At 43.0% G+C, this 21972-nt stretch overlaps 1 protein-coding gene across 1 annotated transcript; it reads left to right on the top strand.

The window, feature by feature from the left end:
• Window positions 1-12315: 12315 nt before the first annotated feature.
• Window positions 12316-20630, top strand: LOC308165764 (cleavage and polyadenylation specificity factor subunit 4-like; the record flags this gene model as incomplete). The annotated part of the gene is made up of 8 exons (XM_080539918.1): window positions 12316-12624; window positions 12914-12964; window positions 13113-13265; window positions 13464-13559; window positions 13717-13810; window positions 13930-14002; window positions 19369-19539; window positions 20562-20630. Exons 1-8 carry the CDS (start codon window positions 12522-12524, stop codon window positions 20628-20630), a joined length of 810 nt encoding a protein of 269 aa, XP_080396044.1. The 5' UTR covers window positions 12316-12521.
• Window positions 20631-21972: the final 1342 nt, after the last annotated feature.

The raw sequence follows: 21972 nt of genomic DNA, 5'->3' as shown, positions 1-21972 counted from the left end.
CGGCAGGGTTAGTGCAGTGAGTCAGGTGTTGAGAGTCCTGATCAGGGGTGAAAGTGGTTTGAGTTTCTTACAGGAACTATAGGCTACTACCCCAACCTTCATCGTTTCATATTGTTCTCCTCCTGCCCCCAGCTTCATGCATCCCTGAACACACACATCGTGGTGTTGGTGTCGAAATTAGAAACACTTTAGGGCTGCCAAGTTTCACCAAAAGTTTGGAGTGAGAGTTTTTGGTGGTGGAGCGACCCAAAACTGTGCACGTTTTGGTAGCGGCGGCCCCTCTCTCCCACACAATTATTTGTGCTAGTTTCCTGCAATTTTAAACCAGCACAAGAAATGAAAATAATTGGAACATTTGATAAAAAGAGAAATTCAGATAATATATCTTAAGTCTTAATAAACAAATACAGTAGCCTACAGAGTCTAAAACAAAATTGGGCCTAATCAAGTGAACTCAGCCCCTTGGTCAGCAGCAGAAAGACCCTTGGTCATCATCTTATATACAGTGCATTGCTCATAGATGGCTATCATGTTATACAGTACATACCAGGGTTTTTCCTGGGTCAGAATCAAGCCTTGGAGGTTGATGTTGTGCGAGCGCAGTGCGCCCACATTTTCTTTGAGGGACCCCCAATTGTTGTATTTGTATTGTACATTGTAATTATTAATAATAATAATAATAATAATACGATGCGATTTGAAAGTACCAGTAGGCTACCAGATACGTATGCACATATTTTGCTACCAGATACGTATGCACATATTTTGCTACCAGGGTTGCCAGATGGAATTGACAATTTCCAGCCCAACCAGTCTAAAAGCTGCCGAATCCACCCGTCCAGTGTGACCAAAAGTAGCCCAATCTGGCAACACGGCTTGCTTATGGAAGCATATAGTGGACTAAATTCAAATGTTAATGCAATTTGAGATTGCATTTGCATGTTCCACTTTTGCATGCATTCTTTCAGACAATATTCAAATTCAAATGCAATTATAATGAGCGGATGTGTTTCCTAGAACATATACATGCAATTGCTAATCACATTATTGCATTACAATTTGAATATTGACTCAAATAACGCAGGCAAAAGTGGCAAATGAATATGCTATTTTGGGATTGCATAGTCATTTTCACATTAGAATGAAAATTTGAATTTTGTCAGCTACAAAGCGGATGTGTTTACTAGAACATGTAAATGCAATTGCGTATCACATTATTGCATTACAATTTGAATATTGACTCAAATAACGCAGGCAAAAGTGGCAAATGAATATGCTATTTTGGGATTGCATAGTAATTTTCACATTAGAATGAACTTTTGAATTTTGTCAGCTACAAAGCAGCGCATGACTTTGAAAATTAAATGTCAAATGGCTTTGCATTATCATTTTAATATTGACAGCGAATGTGCACATCAGGTACATGAAAATGAAAATGCAAATCATTAGAATTGCATTTGAATTTGAATATTGTCTGAAAGAATGCATGCAAAAGTGGAACATGCAAATGCAATCTCAAATTGCATTAACATTTGAATAAAGTCCACTATATGCTTCCATACGGCGCGACTGTAATCCCGGTCGGACTGTCTCAGTGCACAGTGCTGCCCACCCAACCACGTCGCGTCGCGTCGGGTCTACTGTAAAGCAGGTTAACGTGTCCTTTTCAAAGGTATTAAAATAGACGCAAGGAAACATAACGTCAACCATGTGTTTCCTTGTTGGAAATTATGGATCGTGAATCGTGATTGCTTCTGCACTCTGCAGCAATCGGATTTTGATTGACAGGCAGCTGCATCTCTTCCCCCAACGGCGTTCCGGCACAGAAAGTCTTGCCGGAACGCAGCACCGGACCGTTCCGGCCCACTTTCACCTATGGTCCTGATAGCAGAGGGGGAAAAACAGTTTTTGAAACGGGATGTTTTGGTGGCCAGGGATCAGTAGTGCCGTCCAGAGGGCAACAGTTGAAACAGGTGGTGAGCAGGTTTGTGTATACTGGTGAGACTGAGAACGCCACAGGCCACGGTCTGAGCTACACCTCAGTGATGGACCTTTTGCCATTCAGTGTGCTCGGTGGAGGCATCTGTCTCTATCTACTTCTCTCGGGAGACATTCAGCTGAATCCCGGTCCAGTTACAACCAGGCAGGCTACACGTTTGGCCAGAGAGCAGCTGTGCCTTTCCCAGGCAAATGTTGCTAGCGACGCCATTGTCGTCAAACCGGCACCAGCAGCGGACTTCCTGGATTCAGACGAGGCTATCAAAACAAAGGGTAGCTATGCTAACAACATTAGCCCCCCACCTAGCTTCCACCAGCTATCCAGACTCTCCCCCCCCTCCCTCCCCCACCCGGCGACGACCCCCCCTCCTCCACCCGGAGACTCTCTACCGAAACCGTTGAACAATGGGCGACCCCCCCCATCCCCCAATCCTCAACTTGACGATGACCTTCTTCTTCTTCGGCGTATGGGTAGTTGTTTTTCCTCTCCACTCCACCAGGCTCGGGGCCGAGGGGCTACCCTTTTACCACCCCGAGACCTGGTTGAGGGGCTCACCCGGGCTATATTTCTGGACACCCCTCCAGAAGCCACGTCATCGTCTCGTCATCTAATACCGACAGACCATGCATCCCGTTGGGTGGGTGGTACACCGGGCAATCCAGGATAATATGGTCTGCGGTTTGGTCCTCTGCGCCACACTCGCACGACGCATTTGGGGCCAAGCCCCATCTGTGCATTGATGAGCGGAAACGCCCGACGCCGGTCCGGAGACGATTGAGCCTCACCCAGGATAGCCTTGGCAAGTCCATCCCGAGGGGCTCAGCGCCGGCGACTGGGATGTGGTCGCGGAGTTTGGAGGTGTTAGCCTCCCACTCCGCGCGCCACATATAATCCGCCCATCCTGCCGCACTGATGTTGAGATCTCTGCATTGCTGCCTGAGATCCTGTGCGGCAGGCACAAATGGGTGTCTCGACTTGAGACGCCGGGAGGGCTCCGCTGTTATAGTGAGCCTATCATGGAGCAGATGGTTATTAAGCTCCGCGGCCCGGCAGGCGAGACGTGCTGTGGCTCCCATGCGGCGGTGGCCTGCGGGCTGGATGCCTGCTAGGATGGGAAGGTTGTCCACGGGGGTAGGACGCAGGCATCCTGTCACAATGCGCAAGGCTTCGTTTATAGGCGAGTCGATGAGGCGGGTGTGGGCACTGCGACACCATACTGGGGCACAGTATTCACTAGTTGAATAAACGAGGGCTAGGGCTGCCGTGCGCAAGGTCCTTGCGCCGGCGCCCCAGCCCGAGCCAACCAGTCGCCTCATCAACGCCACACGAGCTGTTAACTTCTTGCGCAGTGACTCGAGGTGTCGGCGAAACGTGAGCGTCCTGTCCAATGTCACGCCGAGATAGATTGGCTCAGCGGAACATGGCAGGGGAGTTCCATCTAGGTGTACTCTAAGCTCACGTTTAGCCTCCCTGTTGTTAAGGTGGAAGGCAGCCGACACCGTCTTTGCCTCGCTAAGCTTCAATCTCCATTTCCGGAAGTATGCCACTAGTGTCTGCATGTCCTGGCTCAGAATCCCCTCCACAGACTGCCAATTTCCAGCAGAGTACACCACTGCGAGGTCGTCTGCGTAGGCGTACTTCCGCGAGAGTGTGTTGGGCAGGTCATAGGTATAGATATTATAGAGGAGGGGGGCCAGGACCGATCCCTGAGGGACGCCGTTCTTAAGGCGTCGAAGCCTGCTTAGCTGTCCGCGACCGGTGGTGAGGGTAAAGCTGCGGTTACGGATGAGCTCCATGATCATTCTGACCATGTGCCTGTCCGGCAGCAGGCGGAGCAGCTTGCAGGAGAGGCCGCGATGCCATACGGTATCGTAGGCAGCCGTCAGGTCTATAAAGACGGCCCCGGCCTTCTTTTTTGCCGAAAAGCAATCCTCGATGTCTTGAGTCATAAGGGTGACTTGATCTACGGTCGACCTCCCGCGTCGGAACCCGGCCTGCTCACGTGGGAGCAGCGGGTCGACAATTGGTTCGATGCGGGCGTAGATGAGACGCTCGAGGATCTTGAAGGGGATGCATAACAGAGAGATGGGACGGTAACTCTTAGGGTCCCCTTCAGGCTTATTCGGTTTAGGGATCGCAACAACTAGGGCTCTTCGCCAGATTTTGGGGATCTTGAGTTGGCGCAAACAGGAAGTGAGGAACGCTCTCAGCCAGGACTTCAAGGCGGGTGCGGCATGGAGAATAAGCTCCGGGCAGATGGAATCAGGCCCCGGAGCTTTCCCTGGCTTTAGATGCTGGAGGGCAGCAGCGAACTCCTCCGGGGTGAATTCACCGGAGATGTAGTCACTGCTAGGTGTTGGGGCCCTCCAGAGGTCTGACACTTCTTTTGCCACAAGTCGAGACGACTCGCGGTCTTTGCCCTCGTATGACCCACTTTTCACAAATTGTGATGCGATTTTATTTGCAGAGATGGGGCAGTGACGGGGGGAGTGTCTGGACCTACCAGTGAGATTGTTCATGATACTCCATGCCTTACGGCTGGAGTGCGAGAAGTCGATGGAGTCAATGGCCTCCTCCCAGCGCTCCTGTCTTTTACGGCTGAGTCTTGACAGCAAGGCTGTTGCGAGCCTGTCCGACTCAGCTCCTGCAGGGGCCTGGAGGAAAGCACAGTGGAGCTTCTCACACTCCTCATCCCAACACGGTTTGTAGCTAATGCGACGTCCGCGTGGGATGGATTTTTTTGCCGCTTTCACCAACATGCCACAGAAGTCCCGGTACGCCTCATCCACGTTGTTAGAGTTAGGCGATGGGAGGTGCCTTGTGGATTTGTTGGTAAGGAGGCGGAAGCGTTTCCAGTCGGCCTTTCGGAAGTTCCACCGTTTCACTGGCTCACTCGGAACAAGGTTAACGAGTTTGGCCGTTGTTATCAGTGAGGGTCGATGTTGAGACCTCGGGAACTTTCCTAGCACACGTCTATCGGGGAGCCGGTTGTCAGCGCTGGCACTCGCGAATGCCAGGTCAGGGTTCGTCCCAGTGTTCCAACGACCGGAGCGGAAGCTGGCTGCGCCCTTGGGGTCGTACAACAGGGCCAGGCTGTTATTAGCTGCCCAGACAGCCAGGTTCTCTCCGTCGGGTGAGTTGGTGCGGTAGCCCCAGTCTTCATGCTGGCAATTGAAGTCACCAGCATAGATACAGGGGTGGGGGAACACTGGTAGACACACTGGTGTGATTCGCGAGGGTGGAGGTTTGTAGACGTTGATGATTTTTAGACCGGCAACGTCCACGCACAGCCACTCAATCTCCGAGTCAGCCGGGGATTGGTCAGCGAGAGTCCAGCTCAACCTTTGTTGGACAAACGTGGCGAGGCCATGCTTCCTGCTCAGGGTAGACCCAGCTAGCTCAAAGTTTGGTAGAACTAGCTTGTCTGCTGATATGCAGTGGGTCTCCTGGAGGAGAATGACGAGGGCCTTGGTGGTATTGGCCAGGTGTTCGATGACGTCGATCTTACTGGGGGTTAGTCCTTCGGTGTTCAGCTGCAGTATTCTGGGTTCGAGGTCAGCAGACCTCTCCCCCGGCTGCTGCCGAACACCAGCCCGGGTGAGGGGCCCTGGTTGGCAAACTTTGTTTCGCTTCTTGCTTTTGGCAGTCATTAGCTACTTACGGGGGGCACCACGAGAAGGTGTTTGCCACGCCACATCAACATGCACGGATGCTGAGTGCTCTCTATTCGCTTGTCTAGCTTTAGAGACCCCTCTAGCTTTAGAGACCCCAAACGAGATCGTCGTGACAAATTAGAATCTGTTTGGGTTGAAATTATCTTTAACAAAGCAAAACCGGTGCTGGTTGGTACTATCTACAGACCTCCCGATCAGAATGATTTCTATGATATTCTTGAGGGGTGCTTGGATGACGTTGACTGTGTGGAAAAGATTCTTATTGGGGATTGGAACCTGGACATGCTCAGAAATGAAGCATCCGGCTTCAAATCCTTCACTAGGTTTTCTGAATTACACGGTCTCCGCCAACAAATTACCAAACCCACTAGGGTGTGTATTTCTACTCAAACCACCATAGATCTCATTCTAACATCGGATGAGTCCAAAATCTCCAAGAGTGGGGTTATTGTATGTGGGCTAAGTGATCATTACATGATCTTTTGCACTCGTAAAAAACATAAACCCAAGGCTGGCGGTCATAAAACTGTAACCACTAGATCCCTTAAATCCTATTCTAGTGAGGCCTTAAACCATAAACTGGAGAATCAAGACTGGTTAGATGAACTAAAATGCACACAGGTTGAAGAGGCATGGCTAGGTTTCAAAACCAAATTCCTAAATATTATTGACAGTATAGCCCCCATGAGAACCACCAGGGTTAAAGCCCGATCGGAACCATGGATGAATTCGGACATTCTAAATGCTATGAAAGTCAGAGACCTAAAATGCTCTGAAGTTCAAAAATGCAAATCAAAATTAGTGAAACACTTAAACGAAGATCACAAAACCCACTTTGAGAAAATTCAAAAACAATGCAACAAACTATGCAATCAGGTAATTACCATGACCAAATCTGCTAAGAAAGAATACCTCGATAACAAAATCGAAGAAAACTTAAACAAACCACGTGACCTTTGGAAGCTACTTAACACTAGAACAGCCGTGAGGTGTTAAACAGCACCAGTGAGTACCAAAAAAAATCTACCTTTGCACTCGATCACATTTCAGGACCCTCCTTTCATGACTTTTCCTAGATATGTGCGTTCTACCACCCAGCATTTTTACATTTTCAAAATCGAGTTAGTATAAAGCGTTTTAGCAGTATTTCTGTGTGTGTCTGTGTATTTGTGGCTGCCATCTTTTTCTCCAAGCCTGCAATTCTCTTTTATATCAGCAGAGGTAGCAAGGGGGCACACACTGTGCTCAAATTCAGGCTTCAGTGCTGAATGAGACACAGTGCATAAGACTGATATTTGTGTTTATATATAGGCTACAATAAAAATCAAAATAAGATATGTATATGTGCAGACAGTTATGAAAATGATAAACTGTACAGTATGTCTCCCAATCAATGTTCGTTCAGACAATACAACCAAAGGCGTAAAAATACTGATGTTCTCGTAATGTAATTATAGATATAGCTAAATTAGACTGTAGACTGCTATGGAGGTATATTGAAACCAATATATAGATTATATATATAGATTATATATACAACCTGATTGGATTAAATAAGATTCTGTTGTGATTGTGTTGACATTGTTGTGATTGCAAAATGAATCTTGGTTATGTAATGTGTAAAGAACATGATGACACGAATGCCTATTATGATGATATGCAAAAGGGACAATCTGTGTCTATGAATCTTGAACAATCACCGGTTGAATATGCTAATATAGGAACAGTGCCTAAAACCCCACTTCAAAAGGTTGTTATTCAAAGGCAGCATCCAAAGCCTACTAACACATTGCACAGTAAAAGAGAACATGATCAAATGTCAACAATGAATAATCAGTCAACAATGGATAATCTTATCAATCAAGACACCATGTCCAATGTAGAGCAAAAACATGACATCGCTGATATCCTTCTTACTCAGCAGAAACTTGCTTTACTTCCTGTGAGGGAAATGAATACATTTGATGGAGAGGAGACCCAATGAATTTCCTACCCTTTATGCGTGCTTTTGAACATTGTATTGAGGACAAGACAAGTAGCAATCCAGACAGGCTTTATTTCCTGGAACAGTACACCACTGGACAGTCACGAGACTTGGTGCGTAGCTGCATGCATATGCAACCAGACAGAGGCTATGCTGAAGCTAAGAAGCTACTTGAAAAGAACTTTGGAAATGAAATCAAGATAACCAGTGCCTACATGGAAAAAGCCTTGAACTGGCCAAGCATAAAGGCTGAAGATGGAAAGTCACTACAGGCCTATGCACTGTATTTGAGAGGATGCAACAATGCCATGTAAGACTTGCACTATCTGGAAGAGCTTGATAGCCCATCAAACCTCAGGCTTATTGTTTCTAAGTTGCCCTACAAGTATAGGGATAAATGGAGGTCTATTGCCTGCAATATACTTGAGATTAGTCATGGCAGGGCTAAATTCAAAGACCTTATTGGCTTCATTGAAAAACAAGCCACAATTGTTTTAGATCCTTTGAATTTAGCCGTGCCTGTAATGTCAGCCTGTCAGCCCCTAAAACTGCTATAAGCTTGAGAGCCGTGTTTGAAACCCGCTTGGCTCCCCTTGGGAGGTGTGGGGGATGGAAATCCTTTGTTTGGCTGATCTGCGACAATCAAGAAGAATAAGATTACCATCCCCCATGCTTCAACCATTATATCAAGTGAATGGAACTGACTTTAGAAACGAGTTATTCTGGTTTATTTACGAGGTACATACTGGTGACGGATCTCCTTCACTCTGTCACTGTTCCGTTCAAATGGCACATTATACAGTTGTTTCATGCGCATTTCATTTCTCCTAAGCACTCTGTCAATTGTAGAGATTGAAACAGATTCAATATTGCCAAAGATATTGTCATCCTCTATAACAGCGCTCTGGATCTCTAATATCATAGTCTAGTATCATAGTCTAGTATCATATGTGCTAGTCTAGTATCATAGTCTAGTATCATATGTGCTAGTCTAGTATCATATATGCTAGTCTAGTATCATATGTGCTAGTCTAGTATCATATATGCTAGTCTAGTATCATATATGCTAGTCTAGTATCATAATGCTAGTCTAGTATCATATATGCTAGTCTAGTATCATATATGCTAGTCTAGTATCATAGTCTAGTATCATATATGCTAGTCTAGTATCATATGTGCTAGTCTAGTATCATAGTCTAGTATCATATGTGCTAGTCTAGTATCATATGTGCTAGTCTAGTATCATAATGCTAGTCTAGTATCATATATGCTAGTCTAGTATCATATATGCTAGTCTAGTATCATAGTCTAGTATCATATATGCTAGTCTAGTATCATATGTGCTAGTCTAGTATCATAGTCTAGTATCATATGTGCTAGTCTAGTATCATATGTGCTAGTCTAGTATCATAATGCTAGTCTAGTATCATGCTAGTCTAGTATCATATATGCTAGTCTAGTATCATAGTCTAGTATCATATGTGCTAGTCTAGTATCATATATGCTAGTCTAGTATCATATGTGCTAGTCTAGTATCATAGTCTAGTATCATAGTCTAGTATCATATATGCTAGTCTAGTATCATATGTGCTAGTCTAGTATCATAATGTTATGAATGAAAGTGAAACCGCATGGTGCGTTCGTAAATTCGCTATGAGAGCGCCGGAGCGCGCACCGGGTTCAACGTCATAAAGGGACCAGGTAATTTGATTGGACAAGAGGCATTCCATGGGTGCTGACCAGATTTCCAGGGCAAATTTACGAACGCATGCTAGCGAATTCGACGACGAAAATCGTCAGAGGAGATATACAGGTTATTTTGATAAACTGGACACATTTTGGGAATATATATTGGTACTTTCTCACCTGAAAACATATTAAAACTTCATAAAATGACATGGTAACACTTGTAAAGGCAAAATTACAGCTTTTTTTTTTTTGAAAAAAAAATGGAGGATTCAAATCGCCTTCTGCTTGCCGGTGCGAAATGCATTCTGGGAAAAGGCGTCGGAGCCTGGCAGACGGCCTTGTGTGACATCGCCCTCCAGCGATCTTTGTGCGTCAGTACACTCTTCTCTATGTTAAACTATCATAGTGCTGAATCACACCTCATCGCGATTGAATAAGGTCGCGATCCGCCGCGGTCCTAGTGTTAATAGCCAACTAGGTTGCAGTCAAAAACTCAAAACCAGGTCTACAAACATCAGCATAAAATCTGGAGATTCTCTCCTTACAGACAAGCTGGATGTGGCTAAGTGCTTAAACACTTTCTTTACAACAATAGCCACTAAATTAGCTAACAATCTACCACCCCACTCAGGGCGTTATGGTGTAGAGCACATCCGTGCGTTCTACAATAAACGGTGTACGCAAAGATGATTTTAAACTCTCCATGGTGTCAAATGATGAGGTGTTTAAAAAGCTGGGCGCTCTACACTCAGAAAAGGCCACGGGCCATGACAATATTCCAGCCAGATTTCTAAAAGACTCAGCTGCCTCCATTACCCCAATCATCACCCACATAATAAACCTCTCCATCAAACAGGGACACGTCCCCCTTGACTTTAAAATAGCAAGGGTAACCCCACTGTATAAAAAAGGAAGCAAATTAGACCCAGGCAACTACCGACCTGTTTCTATTCTTAATTCCATCTCGAAACTTATGGAAAAAATAGTTTATGAACAGGTTGATAGGTACCTTACCGAAAAAAATCTGATGTATGAATTTCAATCAGGATTCAGAACATCCCATTCCACTGACACATGCCTTCTCTATTTGAACGACCACATCAACCATGAGGTGGACTCGGGCAAGTACTGCGGCATGGTCATGCTGGACCTCCAGAAGGCCTTCGACACAGTAGATCACCACTATTGTTAGATAAACTGAAAGCAATTGGGTTCGATAGAACATCGGTGAGCTGGATGCAATCCTACTTAGAGGGGAGGGAACAGGTGGTTAGTGTGAACGGAACACTGTCCCCCCCCTCCCAGTGACCTGCGGCGTTCCACAAGGAAGCATATTGGGACCTTTACTGTTCCTAATATATGTGAATGACATGTCATCAGCATGTGATTGCAATTTGTTCCTGTTCGCGGATGACTCGGCTCTGCTGGTCTCTGACAGGGACATATTGCAGGTGGAAAAAGCGCTAAGCACTGAACTGAGTAGAATCTGCATCTGGCTAGCTGACAATAAACTATCAATACACCTAGGTAAAACTGAAACCATCCTATACGGATCCCCATCTAAACTCAGAAAGGCTGAACATTTTAAAATAAAAGTGGGTAACATTAATATCACAAGAAAAGAGGATATTACATACCTGGGCTCCATCTTAGAGGCAAATCTTTCCGGAGATAAAATGGCAGCAAAAGTAATCAAAAAAGTGAACCATAGAACTAGATTCTTGTACAGGATATCCTCACTTGTCAGTAAAAACACACTGAGGACCCTATCAGGAGCTCTCATTCAATGTCACTTCGACTATGCCGTAACATCATGGTACTATAGAACCACAAAGGCCCATAAAACAAGACTCCAGACAGCCCAAAATAAACTGGTTAGGCTTCTGCAAGGCCTCAACCCTAGGACACATCTAACCGCTGCTCATTTTTTGAGCCTTGATTGGCTACGAGTAGTTGACAGAGTGCAGCAGCTTGCACTGGGCCTGGTCTTCAAGATACGCTACACCACAAAGACACCCAAGTACCTGTCAACATACTTCCAAAAAGTGAACAACGTCCACACATACAACACCAGAGGAAGCTCCACGAACCACGTTCAACCGCGTTGCACCACAAACAAGGGGTTAAACTCGTTTGCAAACTATGCAGTAAAAATGTGGAACGCCCTTCCTATAATCTTAAAGGAGTGCAAAACACTGCCCACCTTCAAAACCACTCTCAAAAAACATTTACAGGAGGCTGCAATCCGTAACTGGACCCTCTAAATCAAAAATCAGATTAAAAGACCCGAACTACCCACTGTACATACTTTGTGTTTTGTCCCCCGCCCCCACCGGTGGTGTATGTCCCCACCTGTCCTACCCGCTGTACATACCTTATGTTTTGTTGTATTGTTCTTCCCATGATGGATGTATGTTTATCTTGTAGATAGTAATAGTTATTTGTCTGTATTATCTTGTATGTAGATACTAGTTTTTTTTTTTTGTCTGTCTTACATGTAACGATGAATTGAGAATCAAGGACCCCAATTGAAATAAGCCAGTGGCTTTCTTGGGTTTTTATCCTGTTAGTTGACCTTGTATGTAATATGTACTTTCATGTACCTACTTCTGCAAATCTTCTAATAAAGTTTTCAATCAATCAATCAAAAGCTAGCTAGGCTTATTAACAGATGTCAGATAGTATCGAGCGACTGCCAAAGTCATTTCTGCCGCCTCACTTTCATTATATGCAAACCATTCAAGATCATTTGGAAATAATGTTAAAAAGGAGGATAATCAGACAACGCCGCCTCTCGTTCTTTTTTGCAAACGGAATGAATAGGATGATACAAGCCGTATCCAATTTGATTACAAATGTCTTCATCATATCGGGTCAAAGGTTGCGTTTCGACCGTCGCGCCTTCTGGTGGTTGGGGGGGAAACAAGACACACATATATGGACAAGCAGGCATGTTAGCTACGGACAAAGTTCCACGCGTTTGATTCATTCACATTTCAAATGACATATTCGGATAGCTAACAAGCTAAGCACGTAACTTCCACGTCTCTTATGATCTTTTGATCACTTGATTTCCTAAGCTAGTCGAGCTGGTGGTGAATAGCAACTCACGTTAGCTAGCTGCTAGCTTATTAGCTTCTCTCTTACCTGATCAGAGCACCGGGAAGTTGTAAACATGCAGGACCTGATCGCCACCGTGGATCACATTAAGTTTGATCTGGAGCTCGCCGTGGAGCAGCAACTGGGTGCACAGCCTTTACCCTTCCCCGGAATGGATAGTAAGTTGGAGTTAACAAAGCTAATGTATGTAAGGAGCCGTGGGGTTCTGACATAATGGGTTCAACCCCCCTGATGCACCCACTTGCACCAGACGAGTTAACAAACGTGTTCTTAAAAAAAAACGATCTATCCTACCCTAACTAACATCTATGTGATATCTGATTATAGTTGGAAAGTTAACCGCATGTTATAGATTAGATTCGGATGATAATGAACCTGGATATGTTGACACTGACAGACACTGACCCCTTCCCTGCTGTCATTCATTCTATTATTGTGTTTCTCCAGAATCCGGGGCTGCAGTGTGTGAGTTCTTCATGAAAGCGGCCTGTGTGAAAGGTAAGTGTTCTGACAAATAACAAAAGGCCTCCCTGTGTGTGTGTGTCAATTGTGGGACGAGGACATGGTTTATGATGTGAGTGACCTATGTTGTTAAATATCGTGTGTGTGTATGTGTGTGTGTGTGTGTTGTTCTCTATACCTCCAGGGGGGATGTGTCCGTTCCGTCACATCAGCGGGGAGAAGACGGTAGTGTGTAAACATTGGCTCAGGGGGCTGTGTAAGAAAGGAGACCAGTGCGAGTTCCTGCACGAGTACGACATGACCAAGATGCCAGAGTGCTACTTCTACTCCAAGTTCGGTCAGTAGGACAGATAGGGTCTTTATCACTGCCCTTGTTACACACACAGAAGACTTCACTAGCTAATAAAAACAATATAATTTACTCCAATCCAATGTACAATAGGACTGATGTCATTAGCTTGTTCTTCCTAGGCCCCTGCTTCCATCCTAATGCAGTTGTGATGTATAATGGATGTCTGTCTGTCTGTCCTCCCAGGTGAATGTAGTAATAAGGAGTGTCCGTTCCTGCATATTGATCCGGAGTCCAAGATTAAAGACTGTCCCTGGTACGACAGAGGATTCTGCAAACACGGTGAGTCCTGCTGACTGACACACACACACACACACACACACACACACACACACACACACAGCTGTGTCCTGCTAACCTGTTGCACACTCTCTCTCTCTCTCTCTCTCTCTCTCTCTCTCTCTCTCTCTCTCTCTCTCTCTCTCTCTCTCTCTCTCAGGTCCTGACTGCAGACACAGACACACGCGGAGGGTGATCTGTGTGAACTACATGGTGGGCTTCTGTCCAGAGGCCAAGTCCTGTAAATTCATGCAGTGAGTTCACTTCCCTTAAGCTCTCCACTCGAGTGAGACAGAAAAAACGGTAACCAGCCATGCTTACAGGAGCGAACACCATGTGACGTTAACGTGTGTATCTTGTTGTTTTCCCACAGCCCTCGCTTTGAGTTGCCCATGGGAGCCACTGAGCAGCCCCCTCTGCCACAGCAATCACATCACATGCAGAAAGTAAGAGAGAACATACACACACACACACACACACGCACACACAAACCAAATGTTTTTGTATTTCCAATTTGTTTTTTTTTGTTTTTTTATACTTTATTGCAGAACTTTACATTACATTTCAGTTCATTTCACAAACTTTACAAGTTTTCTTCACTTGTTTAAGTTCATCCTGCATCATTTTTGTTTGTTTTTTTATTTTTTATAGTAGAGATGCTCCGATCAGGGTTTTTGGTGCCGATCACTGGAATCAGTGATCTGCCGATCCGATATCACCGATCACCGATCACAGCGTCGAAAATGGCAATTGAAGCATTCTATTTATTGTGTAGCATTATTTATGTTTTAAATTATTCTTAACACCATTGACATTGTATATTAAGTATTTAAATGAAATTAGGAGATGAGAAAGTATCATGAATTGACGACCATCTGTTTTATTGAATTCACAACCACCTGTAGCTTACTTCAGGAAAAACAAATAAAATGTGAAAATAAAAATCATAATAAATAAAATGTACACTGTCACATCAAATGTGCAACATTCCACTCGAATGAGAGGAACTAGGGGCTCTTAGAGAACTGTAGCTTTCCTGAGGAACAATAAACATACCCAAACTAAACTGCAACATAAACAGGCTATAGCCAAATATAAAATACTGTTTCAAGTCAGTCAGTTTCAAGTCATATTTAGGAGGAGATAAGACAGCAAGTCAGCAATAATCAATAAAACAAAAAAACAAAACATTGCACCTAAGGAGATTTCAGACTCAAACCTTACTTCTGATTAAGCAGCATCACTGGCAGATTAGCCTTGAGAAATACAAGCATCTCAGCGTTTTTGGCACTCAGCCTGTTCCTCTTATCATCTAAAATATGTCCTGCTGCTGAAAAGTCGCTCGCTATCTACACTTGTGCAAGGTGCACAGAGGAAGACCTAAAACTCACGCGCTAATAGTTGTTGTTGCTATGGGCCAAGTGACTTCCTGCTCGCGGGGTCACATGACGTCGGTGAACACTACCTACACTACGCTCGTGAAGTCGCGCTGGAACTCTGACCAGCACTCGTGGAACGCCTCTCGTCCAATCAAAGCACTCGGTCCCTTTATGACGTCGAGCCCAGTGTGCGCTTCGGCGCTCTCTGAGCGAATCGACGAACGCAGCAAATGCCGTATGATATTCGTGGTATTGAAAGACCTTGCGTGCGTTCCTCTGCAAGGTATTTCTTTTGAGCAGACATTACAAACGGCATATTTGTTGTCTCTTTCCGACACTGTGTAATATTTCCAGACTGGCGACGCCATTTTGTAAACTGATCGGTCATGTTTGATCGGCCGTTTTGAGAACTCCGATCAAAACCGATCAAGGCCATATCGGCCGATACCGATCGGCGCCGATCAGATCGGAGCATCACTATTTTATAGAGAGAACAAGAAATAAAGAAAATAAAGAATAGAGACTAGAGAGAAAATATAAAAAAAAGAAGAGAGAAATTATAGGGATAAAAATAGAAAAGTAAGAGACAAAGGGAGGGGGGTGGGAGGGGTGGGATCGGGGAGGGTTGGGGGGGGGGCTTCCTTCCTACTCATTCATTCGGTCCATTTACTCCAGTTCATAGTGAATTGCTCTTCACGGCCTCCCACTTTGCAAGTAATTCTTTCCATTTCTTTTATGTCTTCAACAGTTTTTTTCCAATTATTAACGGATGGTGGGTTTAAGTCCAACCATTTACGTGTGATTTGCTTTAAAGCCGCGATACGTAGTATGGTGTACAAATATTTATCTCCCTCTCTGTATATATCTAATGGAATAAGACCGAGTATAATATTGACTGGATGTATAGGATTTTGTAAGGTAAATGTATTTTTTATTTTTACTTGAACTGCCTCCCAAAACCTTTTCAATTTAGGGCATGTATAGAAAATGTGTGTGTGATTGGCTTCTCGTTCCGTACATTTCCTCCAGCATTCTGCATTGCCTGTTGGCCTATATTTTGACAACATTTTCGGTGTTAGGAAGATCTTCATATTTATTTTCCAAGCAAATTCTTTCCAGAATTTTGATTGTGTTGTCTTAAATATTCTTTTGCATGCTTCTTTCCAATCGTCATCCGTAATTGTTATTGCTAATTCGTTTTCCCATTTTTCTTTAGTGTTATCTTCTTGTATCTTGATTTCTTGCATGATTTTGTAAATTTTTGAGATTTTTGTCTTTTCACTGTTTCTATTTTTGATCAGATATTCCATTAGTATATGTGATCTTTGTTCCTGTCTCCTCTGCTGTGTTATAAGGTAGCTTCTAATTTGTAAGTACTTAAAAAAATGGCTATTACTTATATTAAATTGATTAACTAAGGTTTCAAATTAGTCTATCATGTCATTTGTAACCATCTGTGAGTACACCTGTAGTCCCTTCCTAGCCCATTCTTCTAATATTTTGTCTGTTTTATTAGGTAAAAAGTCTGGGTCACTGGCTATCTCTCTCAAATAAATACATTTGTCATCACATTTATACATTTTACGAATAGTTTTCCAATTTTTGAGGGTATTTTCTATGCATCTGTTATTTCCACTATTTTTTTGAATATCCTTTAGACTCAGAAAAGGTAGTGTTCCTATTGATATTGATATTGCTTGTTTTTCTATGTCTTTCCATTTGGTTTGAACCGAGTTATTCATCCATTTCATTATTGTATCTATTTGAGTTGCATGGAAATAGGACTTTAGATCAGGGAAATTAAACCCTCCTTTTTCTCTGGTTTGAGTTAGTATACTAAGTTTTTTCCGTTTACTTTTGTAGTTCCAAATGAAATTTGAGAGCATTGTATTCCATTTTTTTAAGCTACGCTGTGGAATGGGAACTGGTAATGTTTGAAATAAAAACAGAAACTGTGGGAGGATCATCATTTTGACGCTTTCTACTCTATTCATTAAGGATTCAGGTGTTATCTTCCATCTATTAAGATCTTCTCGTATTTTATTTTCAAGGGCTTGATAATTGTCGGTGTATAATGTTGTTATATCTCCAGTGAGGTAGATTCCTAAATATTTGATTTTCTTTGCATCCCATTTCAACTTGTATTTTTCCTTAATTTCCGAATCTATCTGTTCTCCAATTGTTAATACTTCACACTTACTTTCATTTAGTTTATAACCAGAGTGTTTACTATATTCTGTAATTGCTTCCATTAGGCTTGGTAAGGATTGGGCTGGTGATGTTAAATAAACAACCACGTCATCTGCATATAATGCCAGTTTGTGCTGTTCCTCTTTTATCGTTATGCCTTTGATGGTATTATTTTTCCTTATACTTTCTGCTAGTCCTTCCATGCATATAGCAAATATAACTGCTGAGAGTGGGTCTCCTTGTCTTGTACCTTTATAGATTGGAAATCTTCTGGATATTGTGCCATTTACTTTTACTCTTGACACTGGATTTTTATACATTCCTTGAAGCCATTTATTAAAATTCTCATGAAATCCAAAGCTTCTTACAATTTCAAACATGAATGGCCATAGCACTCTGTCAAATGCTTTTTCTGCATCCAGTGTTAAGAGTAGAAGGTTTGCACCATTGTTTTGTGCGTAGTCCATTATATTTAACGTCCTCCTTATATTATCTGACAACAGCCTACCTGGTATAAAACCACATTGGTCGCTGTCTATTATATCTGGCACGATGTCCTTTAACCTATTGGCAATAATGGCTGTTACTATTTTATGGTCCGTATTCAGTAGTGATATTGGCCTGTAAGACGAACATTCAGTAGCGTCCTTACCTTCTTTATGTATAACCGTTATTATAGATGAGTTCCAAGTAGTTGCCCAATTTCCCGTTTGTAATACAAACTTATATGCTTGTAAAAGTAGTGGTATCAATTGTTTTTGAAAAGTTTTATAAAATTCATTAGTATATCCATCATCACCTGGTGTTTTCCCCATTTTAAGATTATTTATTTGATGTTGTATTTCATTTACTGTGATGTCCTTAATGAGCTGTTCATTTTTTGATCTTGTTACTTGCTTTAAGTTTAACTTATGTAAGAAATCTTTCATTAGTCCCAGGTCAATGTTTCCTGTGTTTTTATAAAGGTTCTCATAATATTTTACGAATTCTTCAGCTATTTTATCCTTTTCCGTTATTGTTCCAGAGCCTTCTACAGTCTTCAATTTCGAAATGTGTGCTTTTTTAGTCTGTGTCTTAAGTCGATATGCTAGGAGTTTTAAAGACTTAGGTCCTCCATCGTAATATTTCTGTTTGGTGTATGTCATTAATTTCTCCACTTCCTCTGTACGAATTGTATCCAACTCCTTATACTTCTTTTTTAATTCATTTTTTACTATTATTTCATTTGTATTTTTTAATTTGTCTTCCAAGTGTTGTATTTGTTGTTCAAGTATTTTCTGTTTTTGTTGTGTTTGTCTTTTCTTCCATGCGCAATATGATATTATCTGTCCTCGTAGTACCGCTTTAAGGCCCTCCCATAATAGTTGGATTAGTATCTCCATTGTCATTTATCTCTACGTATTCTTTTATGGCTTTATTGATTTTTTCAACAAAGATCTTATCTTGGAGAAGTGAGTTGTTTAATCTCCATATTTTTTCTCCTTGCTTTATATCCAAATGTATAGTTATAGATAGCATAGCATGATCTGATAAATCCCTTGTGCCTATTGTACATGTTTCCATCCTCTCTACGTCTTTTTTAAACATGAAGAAATAATCCAGTCTATTGGAAGTTGGAAATCGTCCAGAATAATATGTATATGTTTTTTTAGTTGGATTTAGCATCCTCATTATGTCTACTAATCCAAATTCTGACATTGCACTTCTTAAAATTGATGATGTTTTATCAGCTCTGTGTGGTTTATTATTTGAGGAATCTAGCCTAGAATTTATTGTAAGATTCATATCTCCTCCCATTAGGGTGATTCCTTTACATTTTGTCATTAACATTTCGATTATTTCTGACATGAATTCTGGGCCTAATTCCGGTGGATAGTATACATTTAAAAATGAGACAGTAATTATTTGATTTATAAAACTATTTGATTTATTGATCTAAAGATCAGCAGAGATGATTATAATAAAGCTACTTTTAAGAATGTCTCTGAGCCATGAGACACCACAGCTCACCGCCTCTCTTCCTCCTCCTCCTCCTGCTCCTCCTCCTCCTGCTCCTCCTGCTACTCCTGCTCCTCCTCCTCCTCCTGCTCCTCCTCCTCCTTCTGCTCCTCCTCCTGCTCCTCCTCCCCTTTCCCCTCCTCCTGCTCCTCCTCCCCCTCCTCCTGCTCCTCCTGCTCCTGCTCCTCCTCCTCCTCCCCCTCCTGCTCCTCCTCCTCCTGCTCCTCCTCCTCCTCCTGCTCCAGCCCATGGGCCCTTCTATGGGCCGCTCGTCCATGTCTCTGATCCAGCTGACCAACCCCAACATGGGCATGGGTCACCAGCGGCCGCCACACAGCATGGGACCCAGCATGCATCACAACAACATGGGAGGCAGCCGCGGACCACGTCCACTCGACCAAGTCACCTGCTATAAGGTGAGATGCTAAATTGGCACGGTCATTTTTCAGTCTTTTACTGGTTATGAAACTGTAGGTTGTAACCTTTCAAATGATGTGTCATACATTGAAATCATGTGTCATACATTGAATGAGAAATAGCTGAAAAAGATATGCTTATTTGTATGTTGGTACACCTCAAGCCAAATACCAGAGAAAATCACTCGGAATCAAAACAGACGCGTTTGCTACCATGGCGTTGGTAGCTAGCTAGCAGCTAGAAAGAACATCGCTATGTAACATCTAACTGCATGTTTAGCAAATCACAACATGCTGATGGAACATCAACATGCTAAAAACACATAACTAGATGATCACACACTAGTCCTTGCTTTTGAACACGTCCTGAAACATAAGTTTGTTTACAAGCCATGTATCACTCTATAGTAGACGATACAGTGAATCCAAAACAAGCTGTGCGAAAAGTATTTACTGATCCTAAAACTGTTGTTTGTTATATTACGTGGGCTCTTCAACACTTACACTTTTGTAATATATATATAAAAAATAAAAATAAACTTTCACCAGACCCCATCACATAGTATATCATGCTTGATGGGTGGGGACAAAAAGTAAACGGGACTTCCTGTACTGTCCTGCTGCTGTCTTCACAAAGCGCTCTGGGGTGCTTTCGCTTCAAGTGTTTGTGTATAGCAGTTGTAATGCTGTGATAAGCCATTTCCAATTTGCAGAGCTGACAGAGCACCACATTGTTGGGTCTCTGTCTAAAACACTCCCACACTTTAGTTTAGGTGGTGGTGAATCCATGCTTTGACCATGCTTTGCGACGTGCCAACGCACATTATGCAAAACGATGTATTTCCGTAATCGATTTACGTCACCCCAGCCCTACTATACACTCTTCTGTCTCTGCACAAGTTAACACAGTGGCTACACACACACACACACACACACACACACACACACACACACACACTTATTGTGAATCATCTCTCATATCTGATGTTTTTCAGTGTGTAACACTCTCTCTCTTCCTGCAGTGTGGTGAGAAGGGTCACTATGCTAACAAATGCACCAAAGGTCACCTGGCATTCCTCAGTGGTCAGTAGCCACCTGCCCCCACTACCACAACAACAACAACAACAACAACAACAACAACAACAACAACAACAACATCAACATCAACATCAACATCAACATCAACAACACCACCCAATACAAATTTCCCAGTGATGGGACAATAAAGTGACTTGACTTTGACTTTGACCACCAGCCTGGTCTCACAGACAGAGACAGAGAGAGATGGAGGGGGCCACAGACAGAAACAGAGACACAGAGAGATGGAGGGGGCCAGGGACACTTGAGATGTAACCAACCTTTAGGACCCTCACTGGAACCTTGTGTGAGTACTCTGAATATGTGACCTTCCAGGGTTGGGATCAATTCCATTTCTATTAGGCCGTCAAGTCAGTTCTGGGAGACATTTCAAATTCCACTTTATTTCTTTTGGATGAAGATTATTTCTTTCTTCTATGCTCTTCCCAGATTTACTGAATCGAGATGGAATTGGTGGTAACCTTGCATCATGCCCTCTGTTCTTACCTTCCCATAAAGGAAGACGTTTGTAAAGTACCGTCACAGCTTTTCTCTCTGCAGGTTGCAGGTTTACAGGTTTCTCTCTGCAGCTTTTCTCTCTGTAGGTTGACGTTCGGACCAGGGGGTTTTAGCAACACAAGAACTGATCCAATTCTCCCTCCATGTAAAATGTAAATTAAATAAATTAACTCAAGTGTATTGATGTCGATGGAAATTCAACTTCATGCCGTGTTGTTTTGTAATGACATGATGCCATTTTCTGATGTCACTGTAGAGACCATACGTGTGTACTTTGGTGGCTTTGAGTTCTTCTCACCAAATCAGCTACTGTACAATGTTACATTTGAAATATGTTGAAACTTAACATGCTGCTCATTGAAGTATGATTGAGATGTGCTCTGAGGGCTGGGTTCCCAGATGCAGGGGAAGCCAGATAATCCCATTTAAAGATGCTTGTTAATCAATAAGTGTCTGGGACGCCAACCCCATATGGTCTAGGTCAGTGGTAGGTCATCTGAAACCTGTGTGGCAGTCATATGTAAATAACCCTCTATATACTGGCATCATATTCAGTGAACTGAACTGTGTGTTTGAACTTAGAACGTAGTCACACTTTCACCAACTGAGGAAGCCAGCTCTAGAACTACGAGAAGAGTGTGGCATTTGTATATGCTTCTCATGTGCTCTGCATTTTCTACTCTGTACAATAAATATCCACGTTTTATTCAGTGTTTTTTTCCTCATTAGCTAGTTTCACAGCAGCACTCCATTATTCAATATGATGAATGAATGAATGGTCTTTATTGTCATTGCTATAGTACAGGTACCAAACAACGAAATTTAGGAGGGGTGACT

This window comes from Nansenia antarctica (assembly GCF_963989245.1).
Source record: "Nansenia antarctica genome assembly, chromosome: 9".
NCBI lineage: Eukaryota > Metazoa > Chordata > Actinopteri > Argentiniformes > Microstomatidae > Nansenia > Nansenia antarctica.
This window is presented reverse-complemented; position numbering and strand designations above follow the sequence as displayed.